At 42.3% G+C, this 18495-nt stretch overlaps 1 protein-coding gene across 6 annotated transcripts in view; it reads left to right on the forward strand.

Annotated features, from left to right (window-relative positions):
• The first annotated feature begins 863 nt into the window (after positions 1–863).
• Positions 864–18495, forward strand: part of OCLN (occludin) — a 45292-nt gene continuing 27660 nt past the window's right edge. The window contains exons 1-4 of one of the 6 annotated variants that reach the window (XM_059916537.1): positions 864–1045; positions 8491–8607; positions 12992–13670; positions 16792–16953. In XM_059916537.1, the coding sequence (XP_059772520.1) occupies positions 8558–8607; positions 12992–13670; positions 16792–16953 (891 nt within the window). In that variant the 5' untranslated portion in view covers positions 864–1045; positions 8491–8557. Of the gene's footprint in view, positions 1046–1157; positions 1303–1408; positions 1609–2134; positions 2388–8490; positions 8620–12991; positions 13671–16791; positions 16954–18495 lie in introns of those variants that run through there. The other 5 variants (XM_059916538.1, XM_059916539.1, XM_059916541.1 and 2 more) reach the window with 5 other exon arrangements.

The following is an 18495-nucleotide window of genomic DNA, read 5'->3' on the forward strand; positions in this document are numbered from 1 at the left end:
GGACGTAAGAAACCTAAATTCTAGCCTTCAATATGCAGACACTTAAATAGCAAGAACTAAAACTGTCCCATTCAGCAGTGCAATTTTTTTTATATTGAACTACATCATATAGGTAAGTGTACACATCGTTAAGTGTAGACTATGAGTTTCCCTAAATTCAACACTCCTTTGGAAACAGCCTCCAGATCAAGAAGTAGAACATAGCACACAGAACTAGGGCTTTTTTTTCCTTTTTCCTTAAGCTTCAGGGAATATTCAAATAATTTAAATCCCCTCAAGAGCAGACTCTCAGTCATGCCATAGTTAAATTTGGGGAGGAAGGGCAGAGGACCCTGAAATGGTAATAACGTATATCTTAGTATACACTGAATTTTGATGGCAAATTTACCGACACCAGTATCTACAATACGTCACCTTTACTGAACCACTGAGTAATGGTCTTTTTCTGGATCCAGAGATTCAGAAACAGTTCCTAAATTTACGCATGACTTTTGAAAATCTCCCACATCTAGATGCTTCCTTCCAACAAAACTTTAACCAAAGTTTTGGAGCAGGAAAGTTTTGTGTCAGGTCGTGCTTTTCCTGCCAAAGTGCTGAGCACCCTTTAACACTCGTCAGGAGGAACGGTCCCCTCCAGACCTCACACGCCAAACACTCCGCACTTCTACCCGAAGCCCGCGGAGCTCCGACCGCTCCCTAGAGTGGTCCAGGGCCACCCTCCACCCTCGGGGAGCCCAAGCCTCTACCCCACGCCACCCCTCTGCTATCCGTCCCCGCCCACCCGGGCAGAAACGCCGCGCTGTTCCTTTAAGGCCGGGAGCGGCAAGGGTGTGCAGGGAAAGGCGGGTTCCTCCCGCCTCCTTCCATACCGCTCCCTTCCCTCTCCCATCGGAGTTTCAGGTGAATGGGTCACAGAGGGAGGAGGCCGCCACACCACGCCTTCTCGCCCGCGTCCACCTCCCCCCTTCTCCTTCGTCTGGCCGAGGCGGCGGGACTCCGGGGAGAACTAGCCAGATCGCCGAGGAGCCCGAGCCGGGTGCAGCAGGTGAGGCTCGCCGGCGCGGCTCGCAGGCGCGTGGCCACGAACCTCCAGCCCCCGGGCCTGGGGTTGGTGCGCATGCCCGGGGGCAGGACGGCGGGGTGGGTGGGGGGAGGGGGAGGGAGAGGAGGAGGGCTGGGTCCCCTGCGGAGCCCGGCTGAGAGCTGGCTGTCTGCACGTCGTCAGGTGCGCCCTCCAGGTGAGCGCGCTCGTGGGCTCCCGCAGTCCTTGGTGGGTGGGTTGGGCCCGGCTGCAGTGAGGAGGTGAGAGCCGGGCGCGACGCCTGGGTCGCACGGGGGGGACCAAGGCCCCCCGGTCTTGTAGGGGAGGCGCAGGGGGAGGACGCCCAGCGCTGGTTTCGGTGGCGGTTTCGCTCCTCGGCTGGGACTCGCGGGAACCGGAGAGGCACGGGGCGGCGGAGAGAGCCGCGCCGGGCGAACTTGGAGGCTGCCTCCCAGGGGCGAGGGGCCGCTTGGAGCCGCCCGTCAGCTCCTTCGGCGGAAACGCTTAAAGCCACCAGTGTCTAGGCGGCGCGGGCAACTTTTCGCTTTCCTGGGGGCCGGCGGGAGGTTGGTGAACAACGAGAATCCTGCGCCCAGCTCTCCGGGCTGCGGTTCTGGGAGGTCCTCGGGGAGAGGGCCCTGAGCTTGAAAGCTGAAGCAAAGGGGCCGCTCGCTGGCCGGGGCGGGGCGGCTCGGACTCCGAGGGGAGCCTGCTGTTCTCCGCCCCCATCCCACCCGCTTTGGGTGTCCCTGGAGGAGAGGGGGTGGCCGGGTTTAATCCGTGCAGTATTCCTGGAGACCTGGGGCGGGCCGATCGGCTGTTTTCAACCCCCTTGGTGGGAGCTGTGTGAGCCCGCGTCGATTTAAGCTGGGGGGCGGGGATTTAATTTCGAATGAAGCTGTACTTCGAGGGAAGCCGCTCACGCATGGGATTCTCACCCGTGACCTAAAGGCCGCCGCGAGACTGGCGGACCTGCCTCGGGGCCGTCCCTGCTCGGCCAGCCCGGGCGCGCACCGTCCGGGGTGCTCCTGGGCGCTGCGGGAACGCACGGCCGCCGGGACCTGCTCTCGGCCAGGCCGCCGGGTCTTGAGACCCCGGGAAGGGCAGGCCCCGCGCGCAGCCGACATGTTGCCTGCGTTGGAGGAAGTGTGCGGGGCAGGTGGGATGAGGGGCCAAAATGGCCTCTGCACCTTGCGGCTGGGAGAGCAAGCCCAAGCCCCTCGTGTCCCAGGTGAAGCAGCTGAGCCGGAGGAGAGGCACGGCATCCTCGGGCCGGCCCTGGGGCTGGCCGGGCAACCTGCCCACCTGGGAAATGACCCAGGGCGGGGAGGAGGCAGCCTTCCAGGTTAGTGTGTGGCCCTCATGCACAACAGGTGTATTATTGGGATGCCGGGAAAAGAGAACCCCTTCCCGTTAAGGCACTTGTGTTTTTTTGTGATTGAAAACTGGTTCTTTCCAGACAGAGGTGAATTTCTCAAACTGTGTATTCCCTAGTGTAGCAATGTTTACTTTTGCACTGTACGTATTGAATCTTTATTTTCTTTTCCTGGTGTTTTAAAATAGACATTTTAAAAGGTGGCGCCACAGTAATTGATATCTCCTCGGACAAAGCAGCAGCCCTTTTTTTTGTAGTTTTGCATTTATTTGGTTATTTGGCACCTTCTTTGTTAGAATATGGAGGGGAGGAGAGCGAGATTTCCACAACTTCCAGGCAATTTAGGGAAACGATGAGCATTGCCTCCTATGTGTAAGGCGCTGTGCTAAAAGCCTGTTGTGCTTTATATCATGTTATCACCCCAGCATCTCTAAAAGCTAGATCTTATTAGAACTCCATTTTAAAAGTGAGTAAACACCGGGTAGGGGAAACATGTTACAAATGGGCTGGCTTGAAAACTACTTCAGCTAATCAGGGAAGGTATATCATTAAAGCAACAGTCCTTGATATTCCAGCGTGAGAACCAGATTTGGGGAGTTTTTCTGGAATTCTCTACCTTTGACTAGTCCTTATGGCCTCATATAAGTGTTCCCCATCTTGCTTGATGTAAAGGTAAAACTTTTCCTGTTTTCTTCTAAAGATAATGCTGTAGTTATTGCCCTTTCAAAATGATAGAAGATTGCTTTCAACCACGGAAAGTAACTGGTATGTCTTTCACCTTCCCAGGAACCTCCCAGAGGGAAGTTTTCTTTAGTTGCATTTCAAGGCTTACTTGATTAGAATTTTAGTGGGCTTTTTTCATCCGCATTACTATTTATGGAACTATTGGAGTAAAAAGACCATTGTTACACCTTTTCACAAAATTCGCCTCCAGGGTTGCAGCTGTTCTGTACCTTCATGCTTTCCAATCTTGAATGTGGTATGAATCATCTGGGGATCTTATTAAAATACAGATTCTGATTCATAGGTCAAAGGTGGAGCCTGGAATTCTGCCTTTCTAATAAGTTCCCAGGTGATGCCTGTACAGTTGTGAGTTTGACCCTTTTTTCTCCCTTTCCCTCACACTGTAAGCACTTAACTACTTTTCTTGAACTTAACTTGAAGGATTGTATTTCCTGGGTGTTAGTTATGTGAAGAGCTTCAAGGCATTCACTGCTGGATTGAAATCCCAACTCTAATTTGGGCTGTTGATTTTATAAATCAAATATTGATTGAGCATCCCTTTGTAACAGGGACTAGATCTAGGGATCAGGAATGAGAGTGATGATCAAGACAGACATTTAAGTGCTTGGGAAGCTGGTATTCCTTTTGGGGTGGAGATGGTAGCAGTTTAAAAGAAAGAAAGAAAGAAAAAAATAATTAGAGGGGAAATTTGCTCTGAAAATAAATTGGTTTGGTGGATGGAATGAGTAACTGGGAGGACTTCTCTGAGGAGGTGACATTTGAGCTGAGACCTGATCTGGAGGTGCCTGCCATGTAAAGATTGGGCGTTCTAAACAGGAAACCCTCAGGATCAAGGCCCTCCTTGGATTGATGCCTTTATTCTAGGCAATGATTCTCAAAATATATGGTGTGGTTAAAAATCAGCTGGAGAGCAAATTTAAAATGTGGCTTCTGACTCAGAGCTAGTCTATTTCAAAATCTGCCTAATTTCAAAATCTAAATAGAATCATTTAATATAAACATAAAAAACTTAAAAGCAAGTTAATGAAAGGCATGTGATCGAAAAGGAACAGACTGCCCTTAAATATAATAGTGTTTATTTATTTTTACCTGTTGACAGTTTGCTTTAAAGAATACTTTTGAAGCATAGCATTTTCAGGCTTTCCTTTTTTTTTTTTTTTTTTTCAGGCTTTCCTTTTTAAAAAATATTTACTTATTTATTTATTTCTATTTGGTTGTGTCGTGTCTTAGTTGCAGCCGGCGGGCTTCTTAACTGCGGCACACGGGCTCCTTAGTTGTGGCATGCGAATTCTTAGTTGCAGCACACATGTGGGATCTAGTTCCCTGACCAGGCATCGAACCCGGGCCCCCTGCATTGGGAGTGTGGAGTCTTATATACTGTGCCACCACGAAGTCCCAGGCTTTCCTTTTTTATCTTAACTTAGTTTTCTAAGATTTTTTTGGCCAGTAAATATTTTCAAAGAGAACTTTTTATACTTTAACATCAACTTAACATATTCAGTAAGGGTCAACTGCTTCCCTTTTGGCCCTGACTCTGAGTCAGCTGTTTGACTTTTGTCCCTATCATTCTTACGACACAGTTTCTGCGAAGGTTCTGTGAAGGTGACCAGTGAGCCCCTTCAGCCAGATCCTGTGGCCTTTTCACTTCTCATGTTTTCCTTCATTCAACATACACTTATTGACCAGATATTGTTCATGTTGCCGTGCTGGGCATTGGGCAGCGTTCTTGGTCCTCTGTTTCCTCTTGCCTTACCTTAAAACCCAGTCACAGGCTGCCTTGAAAGATACCTTAGAAGTCCTCTGGTCCACTTCTCCCCACCCCCTGCAAATACCAAACAAGCTTGGCATAAATGGCATGAGGTCAAATTGTTATTTGTTATTTTGGGAGGGTGTGTGGAGAGACTTCCTAAAGTTGAGATGAGATCTGATCCTCTGGAGTGTTTTTTTTTTTTTTTTAAAGGAACCATTTCTAGGACTACAAAGACAGCTCTACAGCTATTTGAAGGCTGCCATAGTGGTCCTTCTAATGTTGAGTTCTCCAGGCCAAACATTTCCTGTTTTTCCAGTCATTTGTCCTAAGACATGGTTTTTCTAGATCTTTAACAATCTAAGTCTGCCTCCTGGAGAGGCACCTAGTTGGAACATGATGTTCAGATTTCACAGTTCTGCAGGGGTTTGTTTCTTTCTTTTTTTTTTTTTGATTTTATTTGATTTTATTATTTTTTATAGGTTTGTTTCTTTTTAATAACTGTATCATTCCTAGATCTAAGCACTAGCTCTGTAAATACTGGGTAAGTTTGGGATAGCTTGTTAGCTTTTGTTGAAATTCTGATCAAGGAAATAAACTTATAAAAATGAACAGTTATTAAGCCAGATTTCCGTTATCTAGTACTTATACTATTAGTTTTTAAAAATTGAGTTTTACGTATTTAAAATGATTTATCCTGCCACCAGTATTTGAAAATGGATACAATATACCTAAGTGCCTAAACACTGAAATTTCTCACCTTCAGAATAATCACCTTGCTGTAAATGCTTTTTGCTCATCTTCTTTAATACATTATCTTACCTATTTATCCCAGTCCAGAGGTCAGGATTATCCCCCTCTTTGACACAGGAAGGTAGCGATGCTCACAGAAGAGAAGAATTTGTCCCCTCAGATTGTGAGCTTTTAACTAGGTTTGTTTTAGCTCATCATTTTAGCCTTACAGAGACCTTGATCAGTGTCGATGTACTTGTAGCCAGTGGGTTACCTGTCCTTTCCAGTGTCTTGTCAGCTGCAGATCTGGATACACTTGTCCACTTTGTCTGTGGTCTCGACTTGATACCTCCCTCCAGGTGGACATAAATGGTTCATTCATTCATCCTAATTAGCTTCCATTATTCAGCCCTGTAGGAATCTGCCTACCCACACTCTGTTACACGAGGACGTGTCCAAGATTCTCAGCATTCTCTCTGTATTCCCCTCATCTACCAGTCTGGTAACCTTCTCAAAAAAGAAAATGAAATTGATTTGGCATGACTTGTTCTTTTTTTTTTTTTTAACTTTGGTTTTATTTATTTATTTATTTATTTTATGGCTGTGTTGGGTCTTCGTTTCTGTGCGAGGGCTTTCTCTAGTTGTGGCAAGCGGGGGCCACTCTTCATTGCGGTGCGCGGGCCTCTCACTATCGCGGCCTCTCTTGTTGCGGAGCACAGGCTCCAGACGCGCAGGCTGTGTAATTGTGGCTCACGGGCCTAGTTGCTCCGCGGCATGTGTGATCTTCCCAGACCAGGGCTCGAACCCGTGTGCCCTGCATTGGCAGGCAGATTCTCAACCACTGCGCCACCAGGGAAGCCCCTTGTTCTTTAAGATTTATTTTTATTTATTTATTTAGGCTGCTCCAGGTCTTAGTTGCTGCATACGGATTTTTTGTTGTTGTTGTGGCATGTGTGTGGGATCTAGTTTCCTGACCAGGGGTTGAACCCAGGCCCCCTGCTTTGGGATGGAGTCTTACCCTCTGGACCACCAGGGAAGTCCTGGCTTGTTCTTAATTAATTTTCTGAAATTATTTGCTTCACAATTTAAAACCTCTGCTCTTAGGGGAGACATGACAAACTCCAGGAAATAGAAGTTTGGAAAGGGATTTTGTTTGCTGGATTTTCGACAAAACAAAACTTCAGCCTGAGTCTGGATTAATTTAGGATTTTTAAGAACTACCACTGAGCCTGGAATTTTTGGCATAGTCTTGAATGAGTGAGACCTAGTTATAGAAGAGGTAAGATTCCTCTAAGGTCAGTGTGTCAGTATTTGACATTCAGCTTCAGAAATAGGGTTCCATATTTAATAGTGTTTAAATTCAGTTTTCCTTAATGTTCTTTTTCTGAACATCAATTTAGGAAGACAGTTAATCTGGACTTTCACTCTTTCATAGCACTGTAATATTTTGGCCTAAATTGCTCATCTGTATGTGTGTTTGGGTGCTAGTTACAGGGCTGTATACACTTAGATTTGTGCACTTTTCTGTATGTTATACTTCAATAAAGCAGTTTTTAGAAATAAAAGAATGTAGAGAAGTTGTCTTTCTTTACTGTGTTTGGAAAATTATTCTAGTTGTGTTGGCATTACTAACATTTAATATATTTCCATCTTTGAGGTTTCACCTAGATACATTTGGGCAATATTTTATTCCGAGACATTTGTAATTGACTATTCTTAAAGATGTGGAGGATAGTTGCTGTTGATTTTAAAGAACAAAGTTTAAAGAGTTTGAATTGATTTACTGTTCCAAACATAGTAATGTGTGATTACACAACCCTTATTTGAAAAGGAAAAAATATTAGACACTTTAATATACTCCGGTTATAGATCTTTCTCATGTCCTTCCCACCATCCACCCCCAAGCTTCTGGCTCTTTCTTTCTAAGTCTTCCCTGTTATCTCCAAACTGCACTTAATCATGTAGTTCAGCCCTAAATAATGCCTGTTGTAGATGCTGTTTACTTTGTGCGTGACCTTCGGGAGAACTTGGTCTCATACTTAACTTCCACGGGCTCCTATGGTACAGTGTAGGCATTTAATAAATACTTGTTGATTGAGTGAAATTGCCTCTCAGATGTTCAGGGATTTTTGTTCTGAGGAATCTTAGAAGAAAATTATTCTGCTTTTCTCTTAGTGAAGAGGACTCTTTAATACAGTGTGTGATGTTTTTCCTTTTTTGAAAATTATATTCCATTTTGAAGACTTGGAAAAGGAGATAAGGGGAAAATGTCCATAATCGTACTATTTATAGATGCTTTTTGTAACCCTTTTTAATGATAAAAGCATACTTTTAAACCAGATTATGCTTTAGTTAACATTGAAGGGCTGGTATATGCTGGACACAGCTATGTATGCCCTTCCATATGCATTCTCATTTTATATGAACTTTGAAAAGTAATATGAAACAGAATAAATGTATTTTAAGAAATTTTATCTTTTATACATCTTTATTTGTGTTCTTTGAAGTGACTATTTTAAAAAATACCACTTTTGCCTATGCTGTAAAAAGCTTTGTGAAATTTTCATTATTGCAACCTTAAGTTTCAAGTTTAAACAATATTCATATGCCAGTGATATGCAGAGCATGATGGTAGGTGCCCTGAGGGCTACCAGGCCGAATGAGTCCTACACTCAATGCTTTCTGTGCTCAAAGAATTAATGGTCCAGTGTGTAAAAATGACAGTGGAAAGGACAAGAGAAATAACCATGGAGTGAGAGGTCACTGGAGATTGATATCATTAGTTTTCTTAGTGATGCAAGGAAACTATGAGCTCAGTAGTAATGTCATTACCCTACTTCTGTTGCTTAGATTGGCTTATCTTGGGAGCTACGGGGCATTGCTCATCCTGAAGATCAGGTGACCACCGACATCAGCCATGTCATCCAGGCCTCTTGAAAGTCCACCTCCTTATAGACCTGATGAATTGTAAGTAAATACGTAAGTCTTCTTCTTTTTCTTTGACTGAGCCTCGCAGCTTGTGGGATTTGAGTTCCCTGACCAGGGATTGAACCCAGGCCCTCGGCAGTGAGAGCATGGAGTCCTAACCACTGGACCACCAGGGGATTCCCCTTTTCTTTTTTTTAAGTCTATTACATGTAAAAAAAAAAAAAAAAAAAAAAAAAAGGTGTAGTTGAAACTTTCATCTGTTATGTGTTTGCTATAAAATAGAATAGAATAGAATAAAATAAAATAAAACTGTTATGTGTTTGGTGATTTGTAAAATCAAATTGAACCAAAGGGTATGCAGTGAAGAGTGAGTTTCCCTCTTACCTATAACTTCCAGGATGACAGCTTTTTTCTGCAGTGGGAGCTATTATCACTTGATTTTAATGTTTGCTCTAATATAGTCTAGGCTTATATTTGTGTGTATATTTGTTCCTTTTTGTTTTTCACAAGTGGTATGAAGCTTCCATATTAATGCCTTTTTTAGATGACTGTTGGCAATAGATTGTCAGTTTTTCAGATAACACCTTTATTGAGGTATAAGTCACACACCTGACAATTCACCCATTTAGAATGGGCAGTTCATTGGTTTGGGTGTATCCACAGAGTTGTGCAGCCATTACCGCAATCAGTTTTAGAATATTTTCATCATCCCCTTCCCAAAGAAACCCCTCTATCCGTTAGCGGTCATTCCCCATTTCCCCCTAGTACTAGGCAACCACCAGTCCACTTTGTTTCTAGATTTGTCCATTCTGGATATTTCATAGAAATGGAATCATACAATGTTTGGTCTTTTGTGACTGACTTCTTTCACTTAGCAATAATGTTTTCCACATTGTTAATTTTAAGTGATTCCTTAATTATATTAAAACAAGAAACATGGGGCTTCCCTGGTGGCACAGTGGTTGAGAATCTGCCTGCCAATGCAGGGGGCACGGGTTCGAGCCCTGGTCTGGGAAGATCCCACATGCCGCGGAGCAACTAGGCCCGTGAGCCACAACTGCTGAGCCTGCGCGTCTGGAGCCTGTGCTCCACAACAAAAGAGGCCGCGATAGTGAGAGGCCCGCGCACCGCCATGAAGAGTGGCCCCCACTTGCCATAACTAGAGAAAGCCCTCGCACAGAAACGAAGACTCAACGCAACCAAAAATAAAAATAAATTAATTAAAAAAAATAAAAATAAAAAGCTCCCCAAAGTAGAAAATGTCCATTTAAAAAAAAAAAAAAAAAAAAAGAAAGAAACAAAGTTGAGGGTTCTTGGTGTCTTTAGCCATTTGGAGATTTAACAATGAATTCTTAAGTTTTAAATTTGCTGTCAAACATTGATAAGGGTTTCCTCCTTTAAGTAGTTTGTAGCTTTAACTCTGATAACTGTAGTTAAGGGGATGTGCTTCTATTACATAGCCTCCTGACCGATACCTGAATGTGGTAGGGACACAGTTGTTTATGGCAATGAGATATGCTGGAGAATATAGTAACTGAGTAGTGCTCCATTAACCTCATACTTATTTTTGTAAACAGTGGTGAAATATACATATAGAAAAGGGCACAGAATGTGCATATAAAATGATGAATAAATTAAATACAAAGCAAAATCATCATCTCAGTCAAGAAATAGAGCACCTCAGTCTTTGCCTGTGTCCTCTCCTTCCTGTGGAAACCACTGTTCTGACATATGGCCATCACTTGCTTTTCTCTATTATTTTACCACTTTGTACATCCTGAACAATATGGTTTAGTTTTACTTGTTCTTAAACTTTGTATGAACGTAATATGCTGTATGTATTCTTTTCTGCTTTGTTTCTTTCAACTTGTAAGATTTATCTACATGAATTTGTAGTTCATTTTTTTGCTTCAGAGCAGTGCTAAAGAAATACAGTGTGAGCCATATATGTAGTTTCATGTTTTCTTGTAACCATATTAAAAAGAAATTAATTTTACTAATATATTTCACTTAACTCAATATATCCAAAATGTTATCATTTCAACATGTGATTGATATAAACACTGGTTTACAAGATAGTTTATATTCTTTTTTTAGCAGTCTTTATTTTTTAGAGCAGTTCTAGGTTCACAGCACAATTGAGAGACACGTACAGAGATTTCCTATAGGCCCCCTGCCCACACATGCATAGCTTCCCCACTATCAACATCCCCACCAGAGTGGTGCATTTGTTACAACTGAGGAACCTACATTGACACATCATTATCACTCAAAGTCCATAGTCAGGACTAGGGTTCTCTCCTGCTGATGTTACATTCTTCCCTCATACTATGAGCACTTTGTGTTTTACACTTCACAGCACATCTCATTTGGGACTGGCTGCATTTCAAGTGCTCCGTCCATCTGTGCGGCTAGCGGCTGTCATAATAGCACAGCTCCATAGCATTCCATTGTGAGGCTCTATCACAGTTACCCATGGCACTGTAGGCAGACGTTTGGACTGTTTCCAGCTTGGCGTTATCATAAGCAATGTTTCTGTGAACATTACACTGTTAATGGGAGTATAAGTGAATCAGTCACTTTAGAAAACAGTTTGACATTGTCTAGTAGAGCTGAAAATTAAAAAAAAAATTTGACCCAGAAATTCTACTCCTGGATATATACCCTAAAAAAAAGTGCCTGTGTGTATCAGGATGTATGTTGGAGACTGTGTCAGAGCTACGCTGTTCATGACAGCCCCAAATGGAAACAACCCAAGTATCTAAGTAGAATGTTTTACTGAATTTTCTTCCTTGTCAATTTCATTGTTCTCTCCAGTTTCTCCATTTCCTTTTCATTCTCATTTACGGGACTCAGGTAATTCTAATTCCTATGGTTAGTGGCACCCAGTAGTAAGATGTCTCCTTTGGAGTGAGGAAGGCGGTCTATAGAAATAATGACAAAAACAAAAGGGGCTTTAGTTGGTTTAGGAGTTGAATTTTGCCTCGCCAGGGCCCACAGTTTTTAGATTCAATGTGTCCACGCATCAGTGTGTCTGTTACAAGCTGTGTGTTTATCATTAAATTACTGGAGTTTGCAAGGTATTTTTATAAAGGAGATTCTGATCTGATTAGCCACCATTCTGATGAGCCCTCATTGGTAACTGATCTACTTTGTAGCTCTTGTCTTAACTGGCTGTAGTTCATGTAGTGCTTCGTTTAATGTCTTACTGCCCTGACAGACTGTACTCTGTGATGGGCCTGGACTGAGGCTGTCCTGTTCACTGTTGTATCCCCAGTACCTAGCACAGAGCCCAGCACGCGTCAGCCTGGCAACTCCAGTAAATAGCCGCCAAATGAATAAGTGAATGAATGTGCTTTCTTAGGTAAGAGAGCGAGGCTGCCAGGATTTACACGTGACCCAGTGGAGGCCACTGTAAGTGTCAAGTCTGAAGGAATCGGTCTTCAGTCACAAAGGCAAAAGGGCTGATACCACTGTTCTAAACTCCCTGGGTCCCATCCCCAGGGATTATGATTTAACTGGTCTGGAGTGCTCCGTCTGGGGATTTTATACATCCCCAGGTGATTCTAACATGCTGCAAAATTTGAGAACCTCTGTTCCGTAGAAACTAAGCAGTCATTCTCAATGTGTGGTTTCCAGACTGCAGCATCAACAGCATCTAGAAACTTGTTCTACCCCAGACCTGCAGACTCAGCAGCTCTGGGGATGAGGGCCAACAAACCCTCCAGGTGATTCTGATGCATCATGCACAGATATGTTTACTGTTCAATGGATGTCTGAGTCAGTTGGGGCTACTGTAATAGAGTACCATAGACTGGGTGGCTTATAAACAACAGAAACTTATTTCTCACAGTCTGGAGGCTGGAAGCCCAAGATATGGTGCAAACATGGTCCGGTTCTGGTGGAGGCCATCTTCCAGATTGCAGACTTCTTGTATCCTCACATTGTAGAAGGGGTGAGAGAGGTCTCTGGGGCCTCTTTTTTAAAAAAAATTATTTATTTATTTATTTTTGGCTGTGTTGGGTCTTCGTTGCTGCGCGTGGGCTTTCTCTAGTTGCAGCAAGCGGGGGTTACTCTTCGTTGTGGTGTGCAGGCTCTGGGCACGCGGGCTCAGTAGTTGTGGCGCACGGGCTTAGTTGTTCCGCGGCATGTGGGATCTTCCCAGACCAGGGCTCGAACCTGTGTCCCCTGCATTGGCAGGCGGATTCTTAACCACTGTGCCACTGGGTAAGTCCGGGGGTTAGGATTTTGATATTTGAATTTGGTAGGGGTGTGGGAGGATACAGATTGCCCCATTACAGTGGAACAGTACAAATAATAGTTTTATTTGCCAGTGGTTTGTTCAGATTATTCCAGGTACTTTATTTGTTCTTTCTGCTCACCACTACAAATTGCTAACTTAAAATTTTCATGTGCTTTTCAGCAAACCCAATCATTATGCACCAAGCAATGACGTATATGGTGGAGAGATGCACGTTCGACCAATGCTCTCTCAGCCAGCGTATTCTTTCTACCCGGAAGATGAAATTCTCCACTTCTACAAATGGACCTCTCCTCCAGGAGTGATTCGGATTCTGTCTATGCTTATTATCGTGATGTGCATTGCCATTTTTGCCTGTGTTGCCTCCACTCTTGCCTGGGACAGAGGCTATGGAACCTTAATAGGAGGTGGTATTGGCTACCCTTATGGAGGAAGTGGCTTTGGTAGCTACGGAAGTGGATATGGCTATGGTTATGGCTACGGTTATGGCTATGGAGGAGGCTATACAGATCCAAGAGCTGCAAAGGGATTCCTACTGGCCATGGCTGCCTTTTGTTTCATGGCTGCATTGGTGATATTTGTTACCAGCGTTATAAGATCTGAAATATCTAGAACAAGAAGATTTTATTTGACTGTGATAATAGTGAGTGCTGTCCTGGCCATTATGGTGTTTATTGCCACAATTGTCTATATAATTGGAGTCAACCCAACTGCCCAGGCATCTGGGTCTCTCTACAGTTCACAAATATATGCCCTCTGCAACCAGTTTTATACACCTGCAGCTGCTGGAATCTATGTGGATCAATATTTATATCACTACTGTGTGGTGGATCCCCAGGAGGTATGGATAGTTTTGTTTTTTTCCTCCTCTCTTTCCTTGGGTCAGAGGCTCTCATCTTGGGATGCTTAATAGATTCACTTTGGGAATGTTTAAAAAGATATTGATGCCACGCCCCACTTCTATTTAAATCAGAAACTGGGAGAAGGGCTGGGTGTCATTAAGGTATGATTAAACATACCATCTAATTCATCCATTTAAAATACAGTTCAGTATTTTTAGTATATTCACAGAGTTGTGCAACCATCACCACAGTTGATCTTAGAACATTTTCACTACCCCAGAAAAAACCCCCATCCTCATTAGCGGTCACTCCTCATTTCACTAACCGTCCCCAGATCGAGAAACCACTTATCCTGTTCTATGGTTTTGCCTATTCTGGATATTTCATATAAGCAGACTCATACAATATGTGTTTTTTTATGATTGGCTTCTTTCACTTAGCATTAATGTTTTAAGGTGCATCCATGTTAGAACATGTACCAGTACTTCATTCCTTTTTATTGCTGAATACCGTTCCATTGTGGGGATATACCACATTTTATTTATTCGCCAGTTAACAGACATTTGGGCTATTTCCACGTTGGCTGTTACGAATTTTTGTGTGAAACCTATGTTTTAACGGCTCTTGAGTTCAGTATATACCTAGGGGTAGAATTGATGGGTCTTACGGAGATTCTGTGTTTAACCTTTTGAGGAACTGTCACATTCTTCTACAAAGAGGTTGCGTTATTATACATTTACCAGAAATGTATGAGGATTCCAATTTCTCCACATCCCCCAGCATTGTTTTTGTCTGAGTCTAACCATGCTAATGGGTGTGAAGTGGTACCTCATTTTGGTTTTGATTTGCATTTCCTTGATAGCTAATGATATTTTCTTGTGCTTATTGGCTATTAGTATATCTTCTTTGGAGAAACGGTTATTCAGAATCTTTGCCCATTTTTTAGTTGGGCTATTTGGATATTTATTGAGTTGTAAGAAATTTTATATATTTGGATACAAGTCCCTTATAATATGATTTGCAAATATTTTCTCTCCGTTTTGTCATTCTCTTTTCACTTTCTGGATGATGTTCTTTGCACAAAAGTTTTTTAATTTTGGTGAGGTCTAATTTAATTTTTCTTCATTGCTTTTGCACCCCAAAAGGGTGTCGTATCTAAAAACACTTTGCCTAATTTGAGGTCACAAAGATTTACTCCTATATGTTTTCTTCTAAGAGTTTTATAATTTTAGCTCTTAACAGTTAGGTCCATGATCCATTTTGAGTTAATTTGGGGCATGTTATAAGGAAGGGGTCCAACATTTCTTGCATGTGGATATCCAGTTGTCTTAGTGTTATTTGTGGAAAGGACTGTTTCTCCATTGAGTTATTTTCATGCCCTTGTCAAAAATGAATTGACCATAAATGTGACGATATTTTTCTAGACTCTCAATTTGTTTCCATTACCTGTGTTTCTGTCCTTAGGTCAGTACCACACTTCTTGATTGCTGTAGCTTTGTCGTCAATTTTGAAATTGGGAAGTGGGGGTCCTCCAACTTTGTTCTTCTTTTTCAAGATTCTTTTGGCTAGATTCTAGGTCTCTTGCATTTTCACATGAATGTTAGGATCATGTTGAATTTGTAGATCAATGCAATCCTTCAAAATCCTAGCTGGGAGAAGAATTGTCATATTTACAATAAGTCTTCTGATCCATGAACATAGGGTGTCTTTCCATTTACTTAGGTCTTCTTTAATTTCTTATAAAAATGTTTTCTAATTTTCACTGTGTAAATCAGTATTTCAAAAAGCTGTCAGGTGATTCAAATGTGCAGGTGGGGTGGAGAACCCTGCTTTTCAGTAACCATGAGTCATCCTAATTAAGAAAATGTTTCTAACTTACTAATCTTTTTTTTTTCCTTTTTTTCTTTCTCTGTATACTGACCCAGGAATTTTCATTCTTTTACCAGGATGAGTCTCTTTTTGGGGGTTAGACCTTCTCCAATAACTACCATTATTTTGAAGACTGAAATATAGGTTTCAGAGTTTTGTTGTTGACATTCAGAGTGTCTGTGGTAAATAGGGCTGAGGGCTGGTATTCCTTTCTTACCATACTGACATCCCTCTTAGTCCTCTGACTACCTGAAACCTGTATTCTTTGAAAAAGGATACCACTGTTACATAGACAGCTGCAAAGAGAGCTTCCTGTTACCCATTACCAGATATCCAGGCCAGAGCCCTGGTACCTGTCTCAACTCCCAAGTGCCTCCAGGCCAGTGTACCACTTAACATACCTGTCAGACACTAGGAGAACTGTCAGGGGTAGGGTTTCCTTGTCACAGGCTCTTCTAGTAAGCACACAAAAGACACCTAAAACAGAGGAAACTAACAGACTAAATGGATCATTAGCCCATTCTCTCTAATTTATAGCTTGGTTAGAGTGTATCTGCATAATTTTTGGTAAGACTGAAATTTAAATTCAGTGTAAAAAGTTGTGCCAGGCTTGTGTTATGAACAAGGCTATAAGCATGATTGGGTACTTAAAACTACTTTTGACAGCTCGGTGCGTTGTGACCACCTAGAGGGGTGGGATAGGGAGGGTGGGAGGGAGACACAAGAGGGAAGAGATATGGGGACATAGGTATATGTATAACTGATTCACTTTGTTATAAAGCAGAAACTAACACACCATTGTAAAGCAATTATACTCCAATAAAGATGTTAAAAAAAATAATAATAAAACTACTTCTGAGAATAACATTTTCCAGCCCTTTAGAAGTATACCAGTGATGAGTTAATTTATTGGCCATTCTCATCTGTTTATGAAAATATGGCCCCTTGGTGCTCAGGCTTTGAAACTAGTTTTCTATAATTCTAAAACAGGGATTTATGTTCATTCCAAGGATTGAATCAAGGTTGGTGTGTGTGTGTGTGTGTGTGTGTGTGTGTGTGTGTGTGTGTTGCTAGCCTTAGCTGAACTAGTTTGGGCTAGGTTTTATATTTGTAAAATGTAACCATTTGTATCAGTTTTATAGCAGTTAAACAATAGATATTTAGTAGGGCCTTAGGTATTTGTAGAGTGTGGGTTGGGATAAAGTAAGCAATTAAAAGCTAAATATGTCAATATCTTTCATCTCTTTTTAGGCCATTGCCATTGTGCTGGGGTTTATGGTTATTGTGGCTTTTGCTTTAATAATTTTCTTTGCCGTGAAAACTCGAAGAAAGATGGACCAGTATGACAAGTCAAATATTTTGTGGGACAAGGAACGTATTTATGATGAGCAGCCCCCCAATGTGGAAGAGTGGGTAAGTGTTTTAAGAAAGTCAGTAAATGTCCAGTTTTTTTATTAGACCCCCAGATTTGTCTCTAAATTTGACCTATACTGCTTTGTGAAACTTTATTTTTAGAATTATTGTCTTTGTATATTGCAAAAGTTGTGGCCTCAGGTTTTACTTCGAATGTTTAGAAAGTGGGGTGAGTGGACATGGTTTTGCTACAGGTAAAAGCCAGATTTCTATTTCTAAGAAGTGGATCTAGGCACTGAGAAGAAATGGCTTTTAAAGAAATCACGAAGGAAATAACGTGGCTTTGGAAAACAAAAGCATCTCCTCTCCCCTTCCTTTTTATTATCCTGCTGATCGTTTTGGAAGTAAATACCATTGCTCAGGATGTTTACTGTCTTTGGTCAAGATTGGCAAGGGTGTTTTTGGGGTGGTAGCAGGTGGCAGGTCTTTAAACTTTTTACATATGGAACAGCCTGGAGAATCACAGGGACTAATTCTGTACTAATATTGACATATGAAATCCTTTAGTGAAGGCAGAGACAGATTAGGGCAGTTTTTTTTTTTTGCATATACTGTTAATACTACCAGTAGGTTGCTTCCTAAATGATGCGATTTGCTGAAGTGCAGAAAGTCCCTCTTACCAAAAATACCTCCCAAATGCATGTTCCTGATAGCTAACCTGTTTTTAGGGATGTTCCAAACTTTGTTTCTTAGAAACACTTTGTTAGGATGTTGTTGAGAGCAGCCTCAGAATCTGCCTTCATAGGTTTCTTTGAGCAGATTGGTTTCTTGTCATGAAGGTTAGTTGAGAATCCTGGACCCTGGTTCCAGGGTAGGTTGATTTTGGCCTGTGGGAGTAGAGCGGAGTGGGCTGAGGGTGGGTCCTGCTGGTCAGGTTGGGGCTGAAGATACTGATCATCTTGAAGGCTCCTAGCTCTAGCATCCTGTCCATCTGATGTTTGAAGAAATTTGAATGTAGATGAAATTTTTCTAGTTAAGGTACTAAGACGAAGCAGTCAGGAAAAACAGAAGGTATGGTACGTATGTACCCGTGTTCCCGACCTCTCCTTGAAGCCTGCTTGTTGTTTTTTTCTTCCTCATTTTTTCCCCCCGTAAAGTGTGAAGGTGTTGGGGATTGTTTTCTTTTGACCTTTAGCTCCAGGCAAGGCCACCTGTAGAGGGAATAGGACAGTCTATTGTGAACTGTGAAGTCAAGGTTTCACTGAGAGTTTCTGGGTGTGTCAGTTTTCACTGGCTGTTGGATTTGTTTACTTAAGGTTTGGAGAGCCTAAAAAACTGACTCAAGAGAGACCAGTGCCAGTAATATTAGAGTCCCAGTGAACTTTGGCTTCTCATCTGATTTTACTGTCATGAAAGTTCAATCAGTTCTAGGTACTTTGGATAATTTGACAAAAGATAGCCATAATAACTTATGGAGGTGATGATGACAATAAAGCCAAAAGGGCTTAACTTTTAAAGAGGTATTATTTTTATAATGCTTCCTCGCTGAATCCCTGGAAATGTGATAGCCAGCCTGTAGGTTGTTTCACACATCATAGTTTC

The sequence above is a fragment of the Balaenoptera ricei genome, chromosome 3, assembly GCF_028023285.1.
Source record: "Balaenoptera ricei isolate mBalRic1 chromosome 3, mBalRic1.hap2, whole genome shotgun sequence".
NCBI classification, from domain to species: domain Eukaryota; kingdom Metazoa; phylum Chordata; class Mammalia; order Artiodactyla; family Balaenopteridae; genus Balaenoptera; species Balaenoptera ricei.